Source organism: Ovis aries, chromosome 1 (assembly GCF_016772045.2).
Source record: "Ovis aries strain OAR_USU_Benz2616 breed Rambouillet chromosome 1, ARS-UI_Ramb_v3.0, whole genome shotgun sequence".
Taxonomy (NCBI): domain Eukaryota; kingdom Metazoa; phylum Chordata; class Mammalia; order Artiodactyla; family Bovidae; genus Ovis; species Ovis aries.
This window is the reverse complement of record NC_056054.1, coordinates 34,659,201-34,680,958: the sequence shown is the minus strand read 5'-3', so window position 1 is coordinate 34,680,958 and position 21,758 is coordinate 34,659,201. Positions and strand designations below refer to the sequence as shown.

The window sequence follows — 21,758 nt, the reverse complement described above, 5'->3', positions numbered from 1 at the left end:
TTGCTCAAACTCATGTCCATCAAGTTGGTGATGCCACCCAACCATCTCATCCTCTGTCATCCCCTTCTCTTCCCACCTCCAATCTTTCCTAACATCAGGGTCTTTTCCAGTGTGTCCGTTCTTCACATCAGGTAGCCAAAGTATTGGAGCTTCAGCTTTAGCATCAGTCTGAATTATTCTAAGATATCCTATAATAATAAAGCCTGTTTTAACTGTTTCCCAAAGTTGTTCCTGGATCATTTTCCCAAGGAAAACCTTTATTCTGGTAAACCCTGTTGGCTTCTTATACAACAGCTCTTCCCTCCTCCCCTTTTCTAACAGAACAGTAATTTCATTGGAACAGCAATAAGCCCAGTCCCAATGCATCTTGGGACCTGTGATGCAGAACCTGGCCAATGAGACCTAAGGAGAAGTCTCCTGAGAGATTCTTCCTTTATCACAAAGTGTGGCATTGTGAGCCAGGCCTATTACCCTATTATCCTTCAGATACTGTTCTGTGAAAAACAAGATGCCTCTAAAAGTGACAGCCTCTTACAGCCAGGAAGTTATAAAACCTGAGGTCAAAAGCCTTCTGGCTGAGGTGGGAGGAACAGAAGGATAAAAAGGACTTGAATCTTTGATGAAATTGTTGAATCCAAAAATCAACTTGATGACTGCACCTGTCTCCATATTTCTTAATAAGAAAATGTAAATTTTATATAAGCTACTCTCAAACGTGATTATTGTCACTTGCAGCTCAAACCATCCCAGCTGACAAACATTCTCTTGGGCAATGGAATTAAGAGGGTGTTTGGCTGATTTCCTGTGAGATTGAGTGCTCAATACACACTAGTTGGGGAAGGAAGCATGAAGGGTTGTTCAGGGCTGGGACCAAGGGGATTAATTTAACAAGACTGAGCCTGCTGTTCAGATCATGGCAAACTTAGCTTCATATGAGTCAGCATGGTGCTAATAGTATGAGGTCTATTCGCTGTGAAGTACATACATCAGTAAGGATAAAAAAAGATTATGCTGAGGGAAGAAACGATCTTAAAAATTTAAGTCTCATTCAAACTGCAAGTCCTGTGGGTTGACTGGGGTCTCCGCTCTGACTCATCTTCACTCTGGGGCCCAGGAGGAGGGAGACTCTTCATCTGGACCAGTGCTGGTTGTTGTATAAGAGAAAAGAAAGCTCTGGGGATTCTCACTTGACAATCAAAGGCTTGGGCCAGAAATAACACCCATCATTTCTCACAGCTCATTAAACAGAACTGGTTACAAGATTCCACTCAACCATAAAGAGGCCAGGAACGGGAAGCACTCAGAGAACATCTTCACTGGCTATGGCTCACAGCAGTGGGGCTGGCACCGCAACAGAAGATTCTAGCCAGAAAGAATGCTTGAGTCCCTTGGATTCTCTCTGGGAGGTCTGTCTGGGCAAAAGCCAGGCCTGAGTTGGTGGCTGGAGGATTTCAGGGAACTGCATTTGGCCTTGGGGGAGAGAGCTCACAAGCACTAGACAGTGTGTCAGGGTTCTATCAGACAGCCCAAATCCAAGAAGGACTCTGGCCCCAGGAGGGAAACTGGAGGCCTAGATGTTTACCACAAGTTTCTATTTGCTGAGTTCAGGTAGATAAACCTTCTATATGGTTTAATTTGAGAGGAATTTCTGAGGCCAGGTGGCATGGGAGAGAGGATTTGTAAGTCAGAGTAGCAGGAAGGTGAATTTAACCAACTTATGGTTGAAGGAGAGCCAAGGTTCTACCCAGGGAGATAGTTTCAAAAGTCAAATTTGAAGGGATTAGTGAGGCCAGAAATAAGAGAATAAGTCAACAAAGCCCGAGTTCAGGAGGATTACATGTGGAACGCAATGTAATGCGAGGCATGGACTTTGACAAGTAGCTTAGGAATAATGCAGTGAACCATGTGAGTGGACTCAACATTTCTTTCTTTGTATCCAGCATAAGAAGAATTGCGCAATTTCAAGGGGTCATGCCAGACTGGACAAACATGTTTGTTCCTTAGGGGAGAAGCCTGTGATTTAGTGAGGTTCCCAGTGCCTTGGGCCTAAGGGCAGAAAGACAAATTACAGACTCACTGGGGAAGAGCTGCAGCTGGTCTGAACTGGGTGTATACAGCCTGGGTGTACCTTGCGGATGGAGCAGAGCTGAATCTTCAGCGAAAGACCTTCAGTACCTGAGCTTAGCAGAGCTGAAAAGGAGGGCTGGATGTTTCATCACTTACAGATGACTTTTCAAGACAGACCTACATTACTGGCATCCTTGGACTTCTCTCAACACCACTCACTGGGCATCTAGAATGAGATTTCTGGGCATTTGAAATCTCTTTCTATGTATGTCCCCTTTCTCAGTGACTTGCAACTGGCCCCTTGATGCACTGACAAGAACTATTCTGGCACTCTTGACCTAGTAAGAACCCATTAATTGTTGGTTGTTATGGATGGAACACAGAAATTTTATCCACAGAAAGTGGATATAAAGTTGTCCAACCTGACTGGAAACAATGCTTCTAGAAACTTTATGATGTAAAGTTGGATTGACTGAGGAGAAAAACTGCTATTTGTTGCAATTCTGTTTTATATCAGGCACTGGGCCAGGCAGGGCTTCCCAGGTGGCACTTCCCGTGTGCCAGTGCAGGAGACGTGAGATGGGGGTTCCATCCCTGGGTCCGAAAGACCTCCTGGAGGAGGATACAGCAACCCACTCCAGTATTCTTGCCTGGAGAGTCCCATGGACAGAGAAACCTGGTGGCCCATAGTCCAGAGGGTCACAAAGATTCGGACATGACTGAAGCAACTTACCATTCACATACATGCTGGGCCAGGTACTTTAAAACATCAGCCCATTTACTTCTCACATTAGTCATGAGGCAGGTTTTCTTTTCTTTCACTTTATAAATAAGGACCAGAGACTCATAGGTTAATTAGCTTGCATGAGTTTATACACTGTGTGGATCAGTAAGCAATGAAGCTGTGTTCTGAAGGCAGGACTCCATAGCCCAAGGCTTTATCACTTCACCGCTCTGCAGACAACAGAAATAACACAGTACTTTGATCAACCAGTGAGCATCAGAAGGGGCCTCCTAGATATTATTTATACATCTGCTAAAGAGGGGAACCACAGAGGAGAGAGCAATTAGCTAACTAGGGAATCATCCTCTGTTGCACAAATAAGCTAATTGAATTTACTTAGGAAGAAGCAAGGCCTTCCTGTTTCTGCTATCCAGTCTTGGGCCAGTTAATTTACCTCTTGGAGCCCTGGTTTCTGTATCTATGAAATGTGATCTCCCCCTTTGTCAGGGGTTCCTTTACCAATCCATTTATAAGGAGTAGCTGAGATTATATATGTTCAACCAATACGGATACTGAAAAGAAATATTCAAATGGAAGGCATCATTATTGACTTTGCCCACCAGACATTATAAGTAAAATATTTTCCATTTAAAATGTGTTAAAATTGTACAATAGGGAGCCAGGCTAACCCTAGATTTTAACGAGAAAACACTTCTAATCAAGACATCAGACATAACTTAAGCAAACAAAATTAGGTCTTTAAAACAATTTATTCTAATATGTAATTTTAAATGATTTTCTGTATAGAATAGAAATTGATCATAAGATTAATGAGTGAGCTAATCACAAATTAGGAAACCTGAATTTATTAGTCTTTAAGTTACTTTTGATTTATAAATTTTATATAATTGCCAAATATTTAGAAGTACAGGCAGAAATATCCCTTTAAAAATGTACTGCTTTTTAAGTTCTTTCTATGAAAACTAGGAAAGGAAAAAACCCATTTTTTATATGCAAGACTTCCTCCTATTAACCGTCAATAACAGTTAAGTGTATTTTTGGAGACATGAGACAGCACAAAGATGCTTCTGTAATTCATTAGAAGGCCCTTCTTAAGTATAATTATATTACACAGCTCTGCTTGGTCATTAGTTTCTTGTTTAGCAACAATGTCCTTCATTTTAAATCCTTTGATGGTGGTAATCATTTGTAACTATGCCCTTGAATTCTGAAAGCATGTGTACCACAGCCCTGATGAACAATGGGTATTTCTGGACAACGATGTAACTGGTTTCCCATAAGAGATCATACAGAAATGGCCTGTAACAACACGAACAATTTACAAAAGGTTTCTGAGCTTGAAGTACAACCCCAAGTGTAGTGTGTGGTTATGCATGTGTATGTGTGTGTGTGCATTTGTGCAATAAAAAACTAAAAGCAAGCCGTTAGATACAAGGCATGATTTTCTTAATGGCTTAATAACCATGTCACATTTTGAAATTTTTGATGCTGCTTAAATTAAGGTGTGTTAACACATAGCATAGATTGACCTGAAAGTGAGACATTTTGGAGAGATTTTTAGTTTTACCTGTCTTCTTTGTGCAGAAAAATGTCTCATGTTTGCGTATTTATTTACATATATATATACTGAGCACCCATATGCATTGGGAACTATTTAGGTGCACAGAACACAGGTCTTGGTTTCCACAAGAGCAACCAGGTCAGTGGCAGGGGAACAAATAAGCCAAGCTGAATAACCTGATTATCCTCCAGCCTGTGAGAAACAGAGGATCACGTTAATGTTAAGACTTTAATGCTCCAGCTTGTTACCCTCACCTGCTCATCTAGTGCCTCCTCAAAGCTGGGGGTTTCCAGGGATGCCCTACAATATTTTGACCACACCCCTTGGAAGACACTCTTACCTTTCTGCCCGCTAGTGCAACCAGCAACAACACAGACTGCACTCTGATATTAAGACCAACTGCCCAGCTGGGATCCCCCTGAGAGAGAGCATCGTGTTCAGCTGCTGCATTTGGATGCTAGCGTCAGGTCCTGTTGTTGATCCCTGCTCTGCACCACATCACACGTCCTGCTGTCCCTGTCTTTTCTTCCCTGTTTCCCTCCTCTCCCAGCTTTTGTTCTCCCAGGCTCTTTGGAAAGCCATATTTACATTCTTCACATATGGCAAGTGTTTTTGGTCACAAGAAAAAATCTGCAACGTGCTCCTTAGCACAGTGATTTGCGAAACAAGGCTGGCTTCAACTTGAAAGAAAAGCTTGCGGTAGGCAACCAGATCAAACAAAAATCCCCAGAACCACTCTGGCCACACTGTAATTCTTATTCGTAAAAGCTAAATATACTTACACTTTACAGGTGTGCATTAAATAAACCCCCCCCCTTACCAGTACAAGAAGGTGAGTACTGGAGTCATTAAAATTTTTATTACTGAGCCACCAAAGGTTAAAGAAAGCCATATAGACATCTACATTTTCCTAAGACACTGGCATTATAGTAGGAACCAGAATTATTTTCTTAGGGATTAGCCATCTGGCCAGATGGCACCAGAGAACACTGTGGAAACAATACTTCCAGAGTGTCTATTACCCGCTGAGGTAGGGCCTTTATGTTTTCTTCACTGAATCCTTATGACCAACATTAGGAGGTAAGTAACAGGTAGGTAAGCACTGACAGAGAGAGAGACTGAGGCTTACAGGTTAAGTATCTTGCCCAAGGCTTTTCAGCCCTTCTAACTTACTTCAACTCCTTACTCTTAAGATGCCAGAGCATTTCTAGGATTCCCATGTTCCTTGCCTCTTTTGTGTGTTTTCCTTTCTCTACAAGGCAATGGGAACACTAGGTCAGGTTTGGTTTGGATAGGAGTTGCCTCAGAGAATGACCAGTAGCTCTGCTAGTCATCCACATCACAAGCACTCTAACCAAAGAGCAGATGGATAGTAGGGACAGAGTCCTTTGTAGGTGTTATTAATACAAGGAAACACTCGCAGTTTTGCACCCACACAGATCTGGATTCGTATCCTGTCTCTACTACCACCTGTGGGACTCGGGGTAAGCTGTTTCACTTCTCTGAGCCTTAGCTTTCTTAACTGCAATGTGAAGTTAATGCCACCTACTTCTCCACACTATGGTAAGGATTACAGGAAGGACTTGGCAAACAGTGGCTGATTATTCTCCCTCCTACCTCTGCAGTTCCTGGAGGCACAGCTCCTGCATTCATCACTGCTTTGCTCGAGTGGGGCCAGGCCTGCCCTGGTCTCTAAGTCAGTGTTGATCAGCATTAGGAGCCTAGGCCTTTCAGACTGTGGTCCTGACAGCTCGCCTAGATCCTGCTATACCTGACTTCTCCTCAGTCTTTCTCATCCCTAGCTCAGGTTCTGTCTGGGGTCTAGGTGAACGAACTGGTCTTCTTCCTGCTGCCAAAGCCTGCTGGATTAGATGGCCACACTCACTTTACACCCTAGTCCATGCCCAAGATCTTGATATCCTTTAGATGCTATAGAATGCTGGCCTCTGCAACTGGCTATGATCATCCTACTCATAATTTGTATTGTTATTGTTCTGAGCATCTCCTCAGAAGTTAGACGTGAAGCCAGGCCTAGCCTGCAATGCAGGAGAGCTGGGTTCAATTCCTGGGTTGGGGAGATTCCCTGGAGAAGGAAATGCCAACCCACTCCAGTATTCTTGCCTGGAGAATCCCATGGACAGAGAAGCCTAGCAGGCTACAGTCCATGGGGTCACAAGAGTCAGCCACAATTTAGTGACTAAACCGCCACTGAGCATCTCCTAGGTGACAGGTCCTGCAGAAACACAGGTGTGGTCCAGACAATGGAGCTAAGTGCTTTACAGGTATGATTTCACTTAATCCTTGTTATGATCTGGTAAAGTAGGTACTATGAACATCTTCATTCAAAAACTGAAGCTTGGGAAGCTTGGGGACCTTTCTGCAAGTCATGCAGGAAGCTGGAGGTGAAACCAGGCCGAGAATCCCAAGCCAAGGGTCACAGCCGTTATACCATAAGGCTCCATCTAATCTGTCAATCTCCCACTTTTCTGGCTGTTTGATATGCTCTGTGGCAGCAGGTGGCTTCTTTCAATGCAGCAACTCTTACAATGTACTGTGATTAATTTACTCATTTCTGTCTTTCTTTAGACTGGGAGAGCCCTGACGGCAGGGACCATGTGTTTTTTTCATCCCTGTACTCCAGTGTGTAGCACAATACCTGGCACAGAGTAAGAAATAAGAAATCCAAAAGAGGTTTGCTGACTGAGTGGTAGTGTTTCTTCTTTTCTACCTGCTGACTTATGTTGCTGAGGTTCCATATGCTTTCTATCCAAACTCCTCTGAAGGATGACAGCTCTAAAATCAACACGAGCAGTTACTCTTGGGTCCAAAATGGTGTGTGTGTGTATGTACATATGCGTGTATTTGTGCTTGTATGTATGTGTTATGATATCAACTAACGTAACTGTAGTTGTGTTTTCAAACACTTGTCTACATCAAAAACTTTAAGCCACCATGCTTCTTTTCCACACACTTTGCATGACATAAAGACTTTTAAAGAATATAGTCTATTAGAACAGAATGCTGCTCAATTTGGGTTTTGTCTCATGCTCCCTTCTGATCAGATGCAGGCTATGAGTTCCCAGCCAGAACGATGTTGTGTCCCTTCCAGGATGTCACATCTGGAGGCCCCTGATGTCTGTTTACGCATCTGAAGTTAATTTTGATCACCCAGTCAAGATGATGTCCTATGTCTTCCCTGCGTGGTTACCATTTTTTTCCTTCTTTTAACTGATAAACAATCTATGAGGAGACATTTTAAGACCACACACATCCAGTTACTCATCAAAATTTCCTCCTGGATTCATTGATGATTCCTGCCTGTACCTATCTTTAATATGATGTTTGCAATATGACTCTTCTGCAGTTAAAAGGAGTGGTGGTGGTGGTTTCACCATTAAATTGTGTCCAACTCTTTGCAATGTCTCAGTCTAAATTGGATCCTATGCAGGAGGGAAAATGGTCATGGAAGACATTATTGAATTATTGACAAAATCAGAATATGAATGGAAGATTAAATCAAAGCACTATATAGAAATTAAGGCTACTGAAATTTGCTCTCAAGTGACTCATAAAAATCTGTGTGTATACGTATTCATATGTGAATGGATATATATGAGTATACACACACACATAGAGGGAACATATAAATGAGAAAGCAGATGGATGGGATAATTATTCAAAGGTAATGGGTGTTCCCCCTATTATTCCTATTCTTTCAACTTTTCTGTAAGTTTGAAATTATTTCCAAATAAAAAATTAATAACAAGTTTTTAGCCACCTCTGGAATAAACAGGAAATGGCAACCCACTCCAGTGTTCTTGCGTGGAGAATCCCACAAGAATTCCCACAAGAATCTGCAAGGGGTGGCAGAGCCTGGTGAGCTGCCATTTATGGGGTCACACAGAGTCGGACACGACTGAAGCGACTTAGCAGTAGCAGAACAAACATTGGATGTCCCACATGAAGTGATGTAAGTCTTTAGTGGCTGACATCAAATCAATTACCAAGAACCATTTCTCCTGGATGGAATGATCCCCAAGTTCCAGTCCCATAGGAGATCCTATGATATCTGGTGAAACTTCTGTCTCCATGATGGTGCCCGTAGCAACTACCAAGCAAATAATGGTGGTATTTTGAAATGGAAGACTCTAGTTTTGGTTGCACATGTCTCAGTTTTCTTTATTAAAAGACAATGCAGAAATGAATGAAATGATATCTAAGGATCTTGAATGTAAGGTGAAATGACAGAGGTCCCCGATGCAATGATATGAAACCTGGCATCAGCCCCTGCAAGCCCTGCTCAGTCCCCCTTCATGATGGCTGCATACTCCTTCTGATGTTCAACCAGCTTCAGGAATACTTGATATTTCTTGTCATAATACCTGTAGGAAAAAAATAATCATGTTGAATGATCTCAACAAAACGGTTGTGCAGCTTCCCCCAAGGTTTAGAAGAACAGGAATGTGTCTGTTACGGTTTTGCAGACACTTCCCACTTTTTTGGAGGCAGACAGCAGCCTGAGTCACATGTTTCACACCCACTATCTTTAACCTCCATGGGTGAATCTACATCTCCATTTTAGAGCTAAAGGTTTTACATCTGAGAGTTGCTCAAGGAGACAAATCTAAAAGAGTATCACTAAAAATGGGCAGAGCTGGAATTCAAACTCAGGGCTACCTGCTTTCAAAGCCTCCACTATAACACAGTGAAAAACCCCGGGCTGACACAGGACTTTTCGCATTCTCAGCTTCAATAAGCGTTTCATATATGACTTCTCCACCCCTACTCCAGTTTAGTGACTGGTTTAAAGTCATAGCCTGCCCAGAGATGAGACTGAGTGTTTCAATCACCCTTTGCAGATTCTGCACCAGTATTTCCTTTGCAGACTGCTTTATCTGGGAGTAAAACACCATGAAAACATGACTAACGCCTCTCCTGGAGCTGCACCCTGCCTTCCAGGCATCCCACAGAGGACTCTGCTTTCCTGTACTCTCGGGCTGAGTCTTCAGACGAGACGTGTTAGAACTATTGTTGCCCATGAGTCAGACAGCAGAGCAGCTGAAGCTACCTTGGCATCACAATCTTCAAAAGGACAATAGTAGCTAAGACCAGTTATGCTTGCAGATGGCAGCTTGGCCCTTATTCCTTTTGGCTGGGAGAAAAGGTAAGGGGTTAATGAAACCTGTCTAACATGTCTTGGTAGATTCTGAGGTTCTTTGAAAAGAAGTCCTTATGAAGGAACTTTGGGGCAAGCTTGGGAATTGGGAGTGAGAGAGTGTAAGAGTAACCCTGGATTACACACAGGGACTTCTACCTGTAAGACCCAGGGCTAAATGGATCAACAGGAACACAATCCCCCAATCCCATCCCAGCCCATACCCCTAGCATTTCTACTGTAAGAATTCTGGTAACTTAAGAGCTGTGATGGGGCCAAACACAGGGTTAAGAAGAGGACTTTGAGGCCTGGGTTTGAATCTCAGCTTGGCCTCATTGCTATTTGTGTGACCATGGATATTTTACTTAATCTATTCGTTCCTAAATGTCCTATTTGTAAATGGGACAGCTCTCAACCTCAGACAGCTCTCTACCTCTAGAGAGCTGTTATGTGAACTAAATGAGGTAATATTTGAGAAGCTCTTAGAACAGCACTGGGATCATAGCAAGTGATATCAATGCTGGCTACGGCTACTCCTTAAAAATTAATGTTCCAGGATTATCATCAATCTTACTATATGTGTAGGTTCTACTGAAACTTGCTCTATGAGCCTCCGAATTTATTAACCACAGAATGATTTGGGTAACAGCAATTTGCTTCTTCTAATGTTGCTCTCTGACAGTCTAATGTCAAGAATTTTTTTTTCACTACATGAGATGGATTTTCTGACTTTGGGGACACTTCTAGAAGGGAGCTTGGGTCAGTATTCCTTCTCATACACTTGAAGATTTCCAGTTTTTTTTTTTTTGACTTCACTTCCTTTATTCATAAATACTTTTATTCATACATATTCATGATAAAGTAAGATCAATATTGAATAATTTCAATACATGTAACATCATTGAATTCATTCAGAAACTTTGTAGATTTTATGTTTGAAGACTCTTTTTAAAAAACTTATTGTATGGCAGCATAATAAAACATGTGCATGCCCAATATTTTAAGAGTAAAATATTTAAAATAATAAGAAAAACTCTAGGATTTTCCATTTAAATATAGACTATTACAAACAACATTAATTTCCAATAGAATAGAGTGATGATAAAATTTACCATATTTTTTGCAGAGAAAATAGATTTTGCAATAGAGAAATTTATACTTGATATTGCAAAAGAAAAAATCTGTGGATAGAAATACTTCAAAATACCATTGACTATTACAGTTCTAAAAACATTAGACACTCAATTCTAGTAACCTAAATATTCCTCATCCAATCTGAATTTGACAGCCCATGTATTTTATGCAGTTTGTTTCATCTGCTTGGGGCATTGTGGTCTCCATGTCTCCACGTCTGTCAAGGACTTATCAAGGCTTAGTTTACTGAAACCTTCGCAGCAACTTTGTACAGTGGGAAAAGCATCGGCTTTTCAGGCAGAGAAGCCTAGGTGATTTGGGGGAGCTTCTTTAAATGGTCTGAGTCTCAGTTTCCCCGCTGTTAGAGGGATGATAACAGAACCTAATGTCATAGAGCGACTGACCTTTAAACATGAAAATGGACATGAAGTACTCTGCAGGCTGTCAAACTCTTATACACGTGAGCTAATGTTCTCATATCCTTCTAGTATTCTGAAATGTCAAGAGACTGATATTCAGGCATAAAAAAGAATGAAATAATTAACGAAATCTGCAACCACATGGATGCACCTAGAGATTATCATACTAGGTAAAGTCAGAAAGAGAAAAATACCATATGCTATCACTTATACATGGAATCAAAAAAAAAAAACTATACAAATTAACTACTGACAAAACAGAAATAGACTCACTGACATAGAAAACAAACTTATGGTTACCAGAAGAGAAAGGGAAGGAGGGATAAATTAGGAACTTGGAATTAAAATATATACACTACTATATATAAAATAAATAAGCAACAAGAACCTACTGTAGAGCACAAGGAACTATACTTAATATCTTGTAATGAACTATAAAGGAAAAGAATCTAAGAAAGAATATATATATATACACACACACATATGCACACATATATCCATATCTGCATAACTGAATCACTTTGCTATATGCCTGACACATAGCACAACACGTTATAAATTAACTACACTTTAACAAAAAAAAGAGAGATGGATAGACTATATTTTCCCTTTTTTATACATGGCAAGCTGAGGTCCCAAGGCACTTCTTTCCCTGTGCTTTTTTTTTTTTTCAATCTTTTTGTTTATTGTGGTAAAATATACATACCACGGGTTCCCTGGTGACTCAGATGGTAAAGTGTCTGTCTGCAATGTGGGAGACCTGGGCTCGATCCCAGTGTTGGCAAGATCCCCTGGAGAAGGAAATGGCAACCCACTCCAGTACTCCTGCCTAGAAAATTCCATAGACTGAGGAGCCTGGTAGGCTACAGTCTATGGGGTTGCAAAGAGTCGGACACGACTGAGCAACTTCACTTCACTTCATACATACCACCGTCTAGACATTTTAAACTGCACAATTTAGTAGTATTAAGCACATTCATATTGCTGTGCAGTCATCGCCACCATCCATCACGGAACTGTTTTCGCCTTGCAAAACTAAACCTCTACCCATGAAACAGCACCTTCCCTTTCCCTCCCCATCCCTAGTCTCCAGCCACCACCATTCTCTTTTCTGTCTCTCTGAATTCAGCTATTCTAGGTCCCTCATGTAAGTGGCAGGCTACGCTAAGTCGCTTCAGTCGTGTTTGGCTCTGTGCAACCCTATGGACTTAGCCCGTCAGGCTCCTCTATCCATGGGATTCTCCAGGAAAGAATACTGGAGTGGCTTGCCATTTCCTTCTCCAGGGAGTTGCATGTAAATGGAATCATACGATACTTGTCATTTTGTGACTGACTTTTTTCACTAATTTAATGTCCTCAAGGCCCATCCATGTTGCAGCATATTTCAGAATCCTATTTTTTTTAAGGCTGAGTAATATTCTATCATATGTACATACCACTTTTTCTTCATGTATTCAACTGTCAATGGACACCTAGGTTGCCTTCATTCAGCTACTGTGAATAATGCTGCTATGAACATGGGTGCCTAAATACTCAGAAGTGGAATTTCTGGGTTATATGATAATTCTATCTTTAAATTTTGAGAACCATTGTATTATTTTCCACAGAGGATGCACCATTTTACATTCCCACTAGCAGTGGGCAAGGGATCCAGTTTTTCTGCACCCTTGTAAATAAAATGAAAAGTGAAAGTGTTAGTTGCTCAGTCTTTGTGACCCTATGGACTCTTGCCCGGCAGGCTCCCCTGTCTACAGACTTCTCCAGGCAAGAACACTGGAGTGGGTAGCCATTCCCTTCTCCAGGGGATCTTCCCGACCCAGGGATTGAATCCAGGTCTCCTGCATTGCAGGTGGATTCTTTACCATCTGAGCCACCAGGGAAGCCCATACTAGCTATTTTTTTGCTTTTTTGACAGTAGCCATCCTAATGACTGTAAATTGGTATCTCATTGTGGCTTTGATTTGCATTTCCCTAAAGATGAGTGATGTTGATCTTTTCTTGTGCTTACTGACTGTATATTATTTTTGGAGAAACGTCCATTCAAGTCCTTTGCCCATTTTTGATTTGGGTTGTTGGTTTTCTTGTTGAGTTTTAAGAGTTATCTGTATATAGATATTAATCCTTGATCAGATAATCCTCGATCCTTCCATCTTGGGTCTGTGTGGCACAGACCTGAGTGATCTGTTCAGACAAGAACATGATTTGAGTCAAGGAGACGTGGAGAAGGGCCCAGAAGGGAACTGGCTTCTACTTGCAAATCTTTGGGCCACCTGCAGATGGCGCCAGAGCACCGTGTGTGGCTCCCTCACAGAGGCCCGCTCCCGGCAGACGGCAAGGAACCAAGGATTCTTCTCAAAAGAACACGTGGGATCCACTCAGAACGGAAAACCAGACTTTCCTCAAAAGTCTTCGGAGGGTCAGTGAGGAGATGGAAAGAAGAATCTGTTCCTAATTTCAACAAAGGAGGGATGTTGCTAGCCCAGGGCTCCCACCGGCAGGAACTCAGATCTCTCCGTGTTCGGGCATTGAGCTCCTGCAGGCACCCGTCTGCTTTACAACCCTGGTATTTAGAGAGGGGCTTATATTCAGGGGATTAACAGCTCCCATTTGGAGATCTTCTAAGAAAATAAAAGGTGGATGGCTTTTTCCATGGACCATTCCACTCTGTTAAACGTTGATCATGCTTTGGTGGGATCAGCACCTTTTCCTGTCCATTACATAAGGTAGAATTTGCTTTTGTCTTAACCACAAATACTTTCCTAAAACGATAAAAGCCACTGGCACAACTGTTCCTTCATCTCTAAACTGACAACCAGTGAGTCAGTATAGCTTCTTTTCATCTCTCGAATGGATTGTTGAAAAGCTTTCCATCTGGTCTCTCTGCTTCTAACCTCAGGCCCTCTCGTGCATCCTTAGAGGATCTTTCTAATACCTCCATCTGGACAGGTCCCACCACTCCTTAAAATTCACTATCTCCATTCTGCTGGTAGGATGAAACCTGAGGTCCTAAGCTCTCTCACAGCTCCCTCTGAGAGTTCCCCTACACCCTGTTCCATTTCCTGTCATCTCCCATCTCATATTTTGCATTTCAGGATTATGAGTTGTTTAGAGTTTCCTGAATATACGATGCTGTACCCACCTTTATAACTTTGCCTTTATTATTCCCTCTACTGACAAAGTTCTTTTCGGTTTTGGTTTGACAATTTCTTTTAAGCATTTAAGGCAGGTAAACTTAACCTCCTCTCAAAAGCTTTCCCTTACCCTTACAGGGTCAAATTTTCTTCTGCTTTGGGTTACTTTATCACCTGGTAATACTTTTATTATCGAACATACCTGTTTGTCCTGAAGTGATCTATTATATAAATAAGATTGTGTCTTACTCTCTTCTAAGTCCTGCCTAGATGTCAAAGAGCATAATGGCTTAAAGATAGGAGGGACTCAATAAATAAGTGTTTTCTGAATTGGGATTAAAGCATTAATCAAAGTGATGGTGGTCTACTGCATGGCACAGGGAACTATACTCAATACTGCAATAACTGTAAAGGAACAGAATCTAAAGAAGACACACACACAGGCACACACACACACACACACACACACAGAGGCAGGCATATATATAACTGAACTGCTGTGCCGCATACCTGAAACTAACAGGATATTGTAAATCAAATATACGTCAACTAAAAAAAAAAGTCATGTTGTAACCCTCAAAGTCACGTAATGCAAAGGCAAAGGGTGGAGGAACAGATAGATGCTACTGTGTGGGAAGACATGAGATTTCCATTTTAGGACAGATGAGACCAGATTTGCTGTTAATGATCTAAGGAAAACAATATTGATTTGAAAGTTCAAAAGTTAATATTTGACCCCCAGGTCTGGCCCTTCCTAGCTCTGTGATCTTAGGGAATTGAAAAGGACTTTACCTTTCTGAGATGCAGTTTTATCAACTAGTAAATGAAAAGGCTGGCTTGCTGACCCCTGTGGTTTATTCCAGCTCTAGAGCTGCATGTGTCTGTTGTTTTCATTCCTCAGCTTGTGGACAGAAAACATATAAACTTACCTTTTATCCTCATGTCTAGGAAACACAACTTTTCCAACTCTGCTCATTTTTGCCATTGCCTCCTGTCAAATAGAAAACAGAACACAGCTAAGTTGGAAAGTTAAAACCTCAGTGAGGCCTATCACAGGCAAAAACATGCTAATGAGAATTTATTTCCCCTGAAGAGATTCAGTGAGTTCATTTTTTTTCAACATAATTTCTCTGGTGTTAAGATTAAAACCCAGTGAATATTAAAAGTTACATCTACTACCACAAGCTTGGGCATAATAAATGATTGCCTATTGAGACCTCCAGTGCATAAACAACCTGAAAGGCAAAGCACTTTTGTGATGGCTCGCAGGGGGCTATGGGAGGGAACTACTGGACATGTTGGCCTGAGAAGGCAACATAATCTGCCACTGAGCCTGTTGTCCACTTAACTCATAACAGTAACTGAACAGAAGCCACTCTGCACCCAAACTCTAGGTCAGAATATTTAAGACCTCTTCATTTCACTTTCAGCTCTTTTCCCAGCAGTCTCTGCGACTTTGAGTACAGATGTGAGACCTCTGGGCTGAGCCTAACAGACTTGACCTCAGGACATTCTTGTCTTTACAGTGGGGCAGATGGGCAGTCAGCAAGTTGTAGTGTCTTGGGTGGACATGGTTGGAATGAACAGCAGCAAGATCAACCACAGATTGCATTGGCTCCATTACATGAACGGAGAGGTCAGGTTTCCTTGGGTGGTCTCCTAATGTTGTTAAGTCCGTGGGAAAGTTAGGGAAGTTGAGTGAACCCATACTTTGTGGAGTCCAAAGTCTTGACTTTGGGAGATTGCAAGCAATAGCATGACAAAGCTCCTCAGAAGAGGTCCTGTCTTGGGAACACCTATTGAACTCTTATTGTTAAGGATGTAGTCATTCTGGGGTCACATATGTACAACTTCTTACTCTATACATGTATTAATTACGACGTACCAGACACTGTGCTAGGAATACAGATTTGTGTAAGACATGCTGTATGGCCTAGAGAAACTCACATATCAGCAGAGGAGGAAAGAAACCTAAGACTCTGGCTACCACACACAATGTGAAAGGCCTGGGTGTCTTCAAAACATGCCCAAGTGTTTCCTTGAACATCCTTACCACTTTACTAGTGAGTTATTTATTTACATATACATGCATATGTATTTATACAATTCTATAAACATTATATTTATTATTTATCACTAATTCTGGTGTGGCAAGTCATGTACTTACTAGTTTATATTCCTTCTCTGCCTCTTCATCCTTCGTTCTAACCAGAATGTAAGCTACATAGGCTGGGAGATATGTCTATTTGCTGCTTAATCTCAGTACCTAGAATATTCATAAAACATATTGAGCCCCTTCCATGTGCCAAGCACAGCATTCAATATATATGGAAAACAGAGATGAAGAATAAGTGGTCCTTTCAACAAGGAGCTCACCATGGAATGGAAAAGACATTTACTGCAATCAAAATAGAATGTGATAAATACATGCTAGAAGCAGATCAACTTCTTTTCAATAGTTATTCAAGGATTAAGAAACTTGATACTTTCTCATCTGCTAATCACTTACACATATTTCCAATCTGGCAAATATGTTCTACCTGCTCTTTCCCAAGGATGCCATGGACATTCTGACTAGTTATCTGGCTTCCTAGTGTCCAGTGGTTTTAAAAGTGCTGTTTGGGAGGTCAGCGATGCTGAGTAAGAAGCCCACTGACAGAAGGAAAAAAAAAAAAACCAGCAGGCTTACTAAGGAGGAGGTTTGAAAAATTATGAAAAATTATTGAAAAGGGAATCAAGGTGAAAGGATAAGAACCAACAAAGGGCAGTCTGGAGACATTTTGTAAAAGAGCAACCGTATCTTAGTATGGTCACTGCTGTTCCACTTAGCAAGAATATTTAAAGAGCTCTGCTCACCCCAATGTATGTCAGAATGTTCTCCTTCATAAACTAAATTCTGATTTCCTTTAAAGCAGGTCCCATGTGTTGCTGAGATGGTCACAGTCATCCCCCTCACCAGCTCTGCCACTAGGTCTCCTGTTTTGGGCTTGCTTCTTCCTTCACAGCGGTGCTCTGTTCTGCTCTGCTTGTTTTAGGGCAGACCTGCCTGCTCTGAATCTTAAAAATACCCTGGGGGAATCCACGGCATTGGGCTTAGGCTTTAGACTTGAGCCGACATTCCAAGACCGCCTTCATGGGTGGGATCCAGGAAACTTGTATTATACAAGAGGCATCATAAATGTCACTTGCCTTCCCACCATAATCGATGTGTAGACACATGGCAAGAAATTCTTTCTTCCTGTCTTCATGTTACTTTTGCTTATTTTTAAAATAAAATTTTGAGGAATAAAAGCAATAGAGATTTCAAAGGTTTAACAAGAGGTTATTTTGTTTCTTACAAAAGTACAGATTTAAGACATTAAGCAGAGCTCAGGTACTGATTCCACAGAAGGTCTTTCCTGACTCATCCTCACTGCCTGCCTCCCACCTAGAATGGGTTATCTGCTACCCTAGAAACTTGTGCTTCCATCTATCATAGCATTTATGACACAGTACCACAATTTTTTGTTAACACATAGCTGCCCCAACTAGACTCCTGCTCCTTAAGCAGCAACTCTTTTAACTATTTCCACTGCCAAACTCAGCATCTGGTATATCATACGTGCCCAGCAAATGTCTATGGGATGAATGAACTTAAGGACCATACACGTGAAGGAATGTTAAAATGGAAGTTTTGTCTGAGAGCTAAAGTTGACAGATATAAGATACCAAAGTGAGCTGGAAACAGACCACCCTGAAAGGGTAGCTGAGGACCCATAAATCAACTCTGAAACCTTTCATCCATGTGGAAGGTCAGAAAAAGAGCTGGAATTTTAGGAGGGAGCTGTGTGTGGACTGAGCATCAGGTCTCCTTCCAGGGGAGGGGGTGAGAGCATGGTTTCACTGATATCAACTGGTATCTGCACATATGCCCCTGAGGTTGTGGGACAGGGTGTGCTGAGTATACCTCCGGTCTGGAGGAGATGTGCTGGCTGGCAGCTTTGGTGTAGAAGTGAAGGAGGGTTGCCCTGGGATCAGCCAGTACTGCCAGTGTCTGTCAGACTTCACAAGGCATGACTGTTTTCCACAGACCCGAGGTGGCCACAGGTGAGAGGGCTTTGTGGGTTGTCTTAGATCCTGGCCAGTATGGCTGTCTAATGAGGAGAGGGAACCTGCACTGGGAACCTGCTATAAAGCACGGAAAGCTCAGCTCAGTGCTCTGTGATGATCTCCATGATTGGGATGGGGGTGGGATGGCAGGCAGGTCCAAGAGAGAGAGGGTATATGTGTACAAATAGCTGATTCCGTTCACTGTACAGCAGAAATGAACACAACATTGTAAAGCATTATATTCCAATTAAAAGAGAGAGAAAAAAGAAGCTTGAGGCAACCAACTGGATTTTTAAGGAATTAAAAGAGCTACTAGAACAGAGAAGGACAAGGACAAGATACAATGAGATATCTACAGAAGTGGAGAGTCTCCCTAAAAAATCTGCAATGGAGCCTAGCTGTAAATACATTTTTGACTTAGCACCAAGTCCATTTATGACAGTGCCATTCAAGATAAGAACTTTCCTACACCCCTTAACTCTCTTCCTTTCCAGCTTCCAACCACCTCTGAAGAACAAGAAGAAAGCTAACATATTCTTGGAGAGAAAGTGACTGAGGAAAAAAAGAAGAATCTAATCACAGACATCTCTTCATATCTCCAGCAGTTCTGGCTGGAGGAATGAGGAGCTATCTTATCTTTAGATGAACACTGATGTGATGAGCAGGATACATTTCTTGATATTCTAATGTTGGAATTTTGGTTATGTCTCATGACTTACAGGGACCATAAAACCCATATTATCTAAGTGACTTTCTGCTTACTTAAGAAAGTAATGGGACTACCAAAATTTTTAACTAGGCCTAAGAGAAACTAGCTAAAGTGAACAGATATGAAGGGACAGTGGGAGTAAAAAATACAGTTGTTTTTCAATTCAGTCTCAAAAATTGTGTATATGTGCATAATAAACAATAGATGAAAATATATTAAAAAATCAGGTTCAGGAGCATGGGTGGTTAGTTTTTTAGTGTTCACTTGTTTTTTCTGTCTTCACTTGATACAGTGGCATAAAGGGATTTGATCATTTGAAGGAGAATAAAACAAAACTGCACTCTAAAAAAAAAGTGATGCTTCTAGCGGCAATCAAAATGACTCGTGGTCATTCTCCTCTCTTCTGGGAGGCAGGGCTCATGAAGGGTATTCGACACAATATGGAGAATACCCAGAGGACTGGTGCTGTCATCAGAAATGGCACTGCTGAGTTTTCCCACTTTTCCAAATCATTAACATAAAACTGAAACCTCATGAACCCACTGGCTGCAGTAAATCTGGAAATTACCACCGCATAACAATATGAAATTATTATGGAAATGCTGACACGTGCTAAATATAGTCACCCCCCACAATATATTTCTGTTCAAAAGGGTTTATTTGAAGTTGGCCTCAAAATTCATTCTTTTTGTCAGCAGGCAAGAGCCGGACAATCTGGATTTGTAGCACGCTACCCTCTTTGTTGGGGAGTCTAGACAGAAACAACGAAGACAGGGACTTTTCTCTTTCCTTTTTGCCCACACAATGAGAGCTTTTGAAAACAAAATATTTGGTAAAATCGCCTTTTAATCACTTCTTTTCTTTCTCTCTATAAGGCCGAGCTATAAATAAACCATGAAAGTTCACATTTGATCGTCACTTCTGTAAGAAAAAATAGGAGCCCTGTACCAGGGGCATGAAAGGCCGCATTCATGGGGAATGACCCTTCCCTGCCGTGTCAAGGCCGAGATACCAGTCCGCACACACAGCTCACCACTTTCCTGGGAGCAGCGCTGGCAGCCACCAGGCCTGTGTAGGCCCAGGGAACTCCCAGTTCTCACGTGTTCCAGACTGGCTTGGGAGCCACTGAAGGGCTGTAAGCTACACTGGGTGAGGTACCCAGGGAAGTTAGGTTCAAGAAAGGAAGGCGCTCATCAGCACCCACGGAGAAGAAGGGGATTCCGAGAGTGGCAGACAGAAATGTCGGCAATTTGGGGAGCAGGGGATTTGATACTTCCCGTCCCACCCAGGAGAAGGGGGACAAAGACCTTATGACTTTGGGAAGGCTGGCAGGTAGTCTAGACTTAGGCACCAAAGTGCAGTGCAAGTTTGGCAGTGTCGAGCCATGGTCTACAGGGAAGAATAACCACAACCTGGCCTGGTGGGAGCTAAACTGTGACTCCCGAAAGGCAGGAACCATGTCACTCTAAGTCTCATGCTGAACATGGTCCTCGCACATAAGGGCATAGTTGCTTGGCTCATGTTGGCTGAGCTGCTGAATGAAAGGGTGGTGACATTCATGCCAGAGGTAATGGAAGATCACCTAGTGGTGTTTCTAAAATAGCATACATGTGCTCCAGGGAGTGCTGGAGACGATTTCCTAAGATTTCAGAAGAAAATATTGGGAGTGCTACTTATACGACTTTACGTCTGAGGAAATCAATTCAGCTTTAACATGCAGATCGTCACCAGTTCTAAAAGCTGGTGCACACATCAGTCATGAATGAGTAAGACGAGCGAGGCCTCCTGAAGGGAGGACAAGAGTGCTGCCCCGCCACAGAGGACAGCAGGGCGCTCCGTGCTGTGGCCCCGGCCTCCAGGGCTTTGCCACACGTCAGCACTTACATGTTCCAGGTCGGTAGGTTTAGGTGCAAGCGTGCGTGTGCAGTTGCTAAGTCACGTCTGACTCTTTGTGACCCCATGGACTGTATAGCCAGCCAGGCTCCTCCATCCATGGGATTTCCCAGGCAAGAATACTGGAGGGGGTTGCCATTTCCTCCTCCAGGGGTCTTCTTGACCCAGGGATTGAACCTGTGTCTCCCACGTCTCCTGCTTGGCAGGTGGATTCTTTACCACTGAGTCACCTGGAAAGCTAATAAGTCAGATAGACAAAGATAAATACTGTATGACGTCATTTATATGTGGAATTTAAAAAAATAATACAAATAAACTCATATGTAAAACAGTAGAGGACAAACCAGTGTTTACCAATCGGGACAAGGATGGAAGGATGGGTAAGATGGGGGTAGGAGATTGAGAGAAATAAATTATGCATAAAATAGATAAGCAATAAGCATATACTGTACTATTGTACAGCACAGGGAATCATAGTCTTTATCTTGTAATAACTTCATGGAGTATAATCGGTAAAAATACTGAATCACTATGCTGTATACTTGAAATTAACATAATATCATAAATCAACTGTACTTTAATTAAAAAAAAGAATACTGTTTGATATATATAGAGGCACATACAAAATCATTTAGAAATCGTCAATACTCATTTAAAAATCATTAAAAACTCATCTGGCCATAGACAGTGTAACTTCAGTTATTGAATAATGTTAGTATGATGCTATTATTATGAAATAGTATCTTATTTCAGCTCTATTTCAGTTGTTTTATGTGTAAATAATCTACAAGCACAGTAGAATATGTATATGCTTTTTCATAAATAAGTTTCCATGTATTTAGGATGTAAGTTCAA

The 21,758-nt window shown here is 41.8% G+C and overlaps 1 protein-coding gene across 18 annotated transcripts in view; it reads right to left on the bottom strand.

The window, feature by feature from the left end:
- Positions 1-8,525: 8,525 nt before the first annotated feature.
- FGGY (FGGY carbohydrate kinase domain containing) overlaps positions 8,526-21,758 on the bottom strand; it is a 625,499-nt gene continuing 612,266 nt past the window's right edge. For all 18 annotated transcript variants that reach the window (XM_012158173.5, XM_042248740.2, XM_012158100.5 and 15 more), the window contains 2 exons: positions 15,142-15,203; positions 8,526-8,755 (listed from right to left, as the gene is read on the bottom strand). In XM_012158173.5, the coding sequence (XP_012013563.3) occupies positions 8,674-8,755; positions 15,142-15,203 (144 nt within the window). In that variant the 3' untranslated portion in view covers positions 8,526-8,673. The remainder of the gene's footprint in view (positions 8,756-15,141; positions 15,204-21,758) is intronic.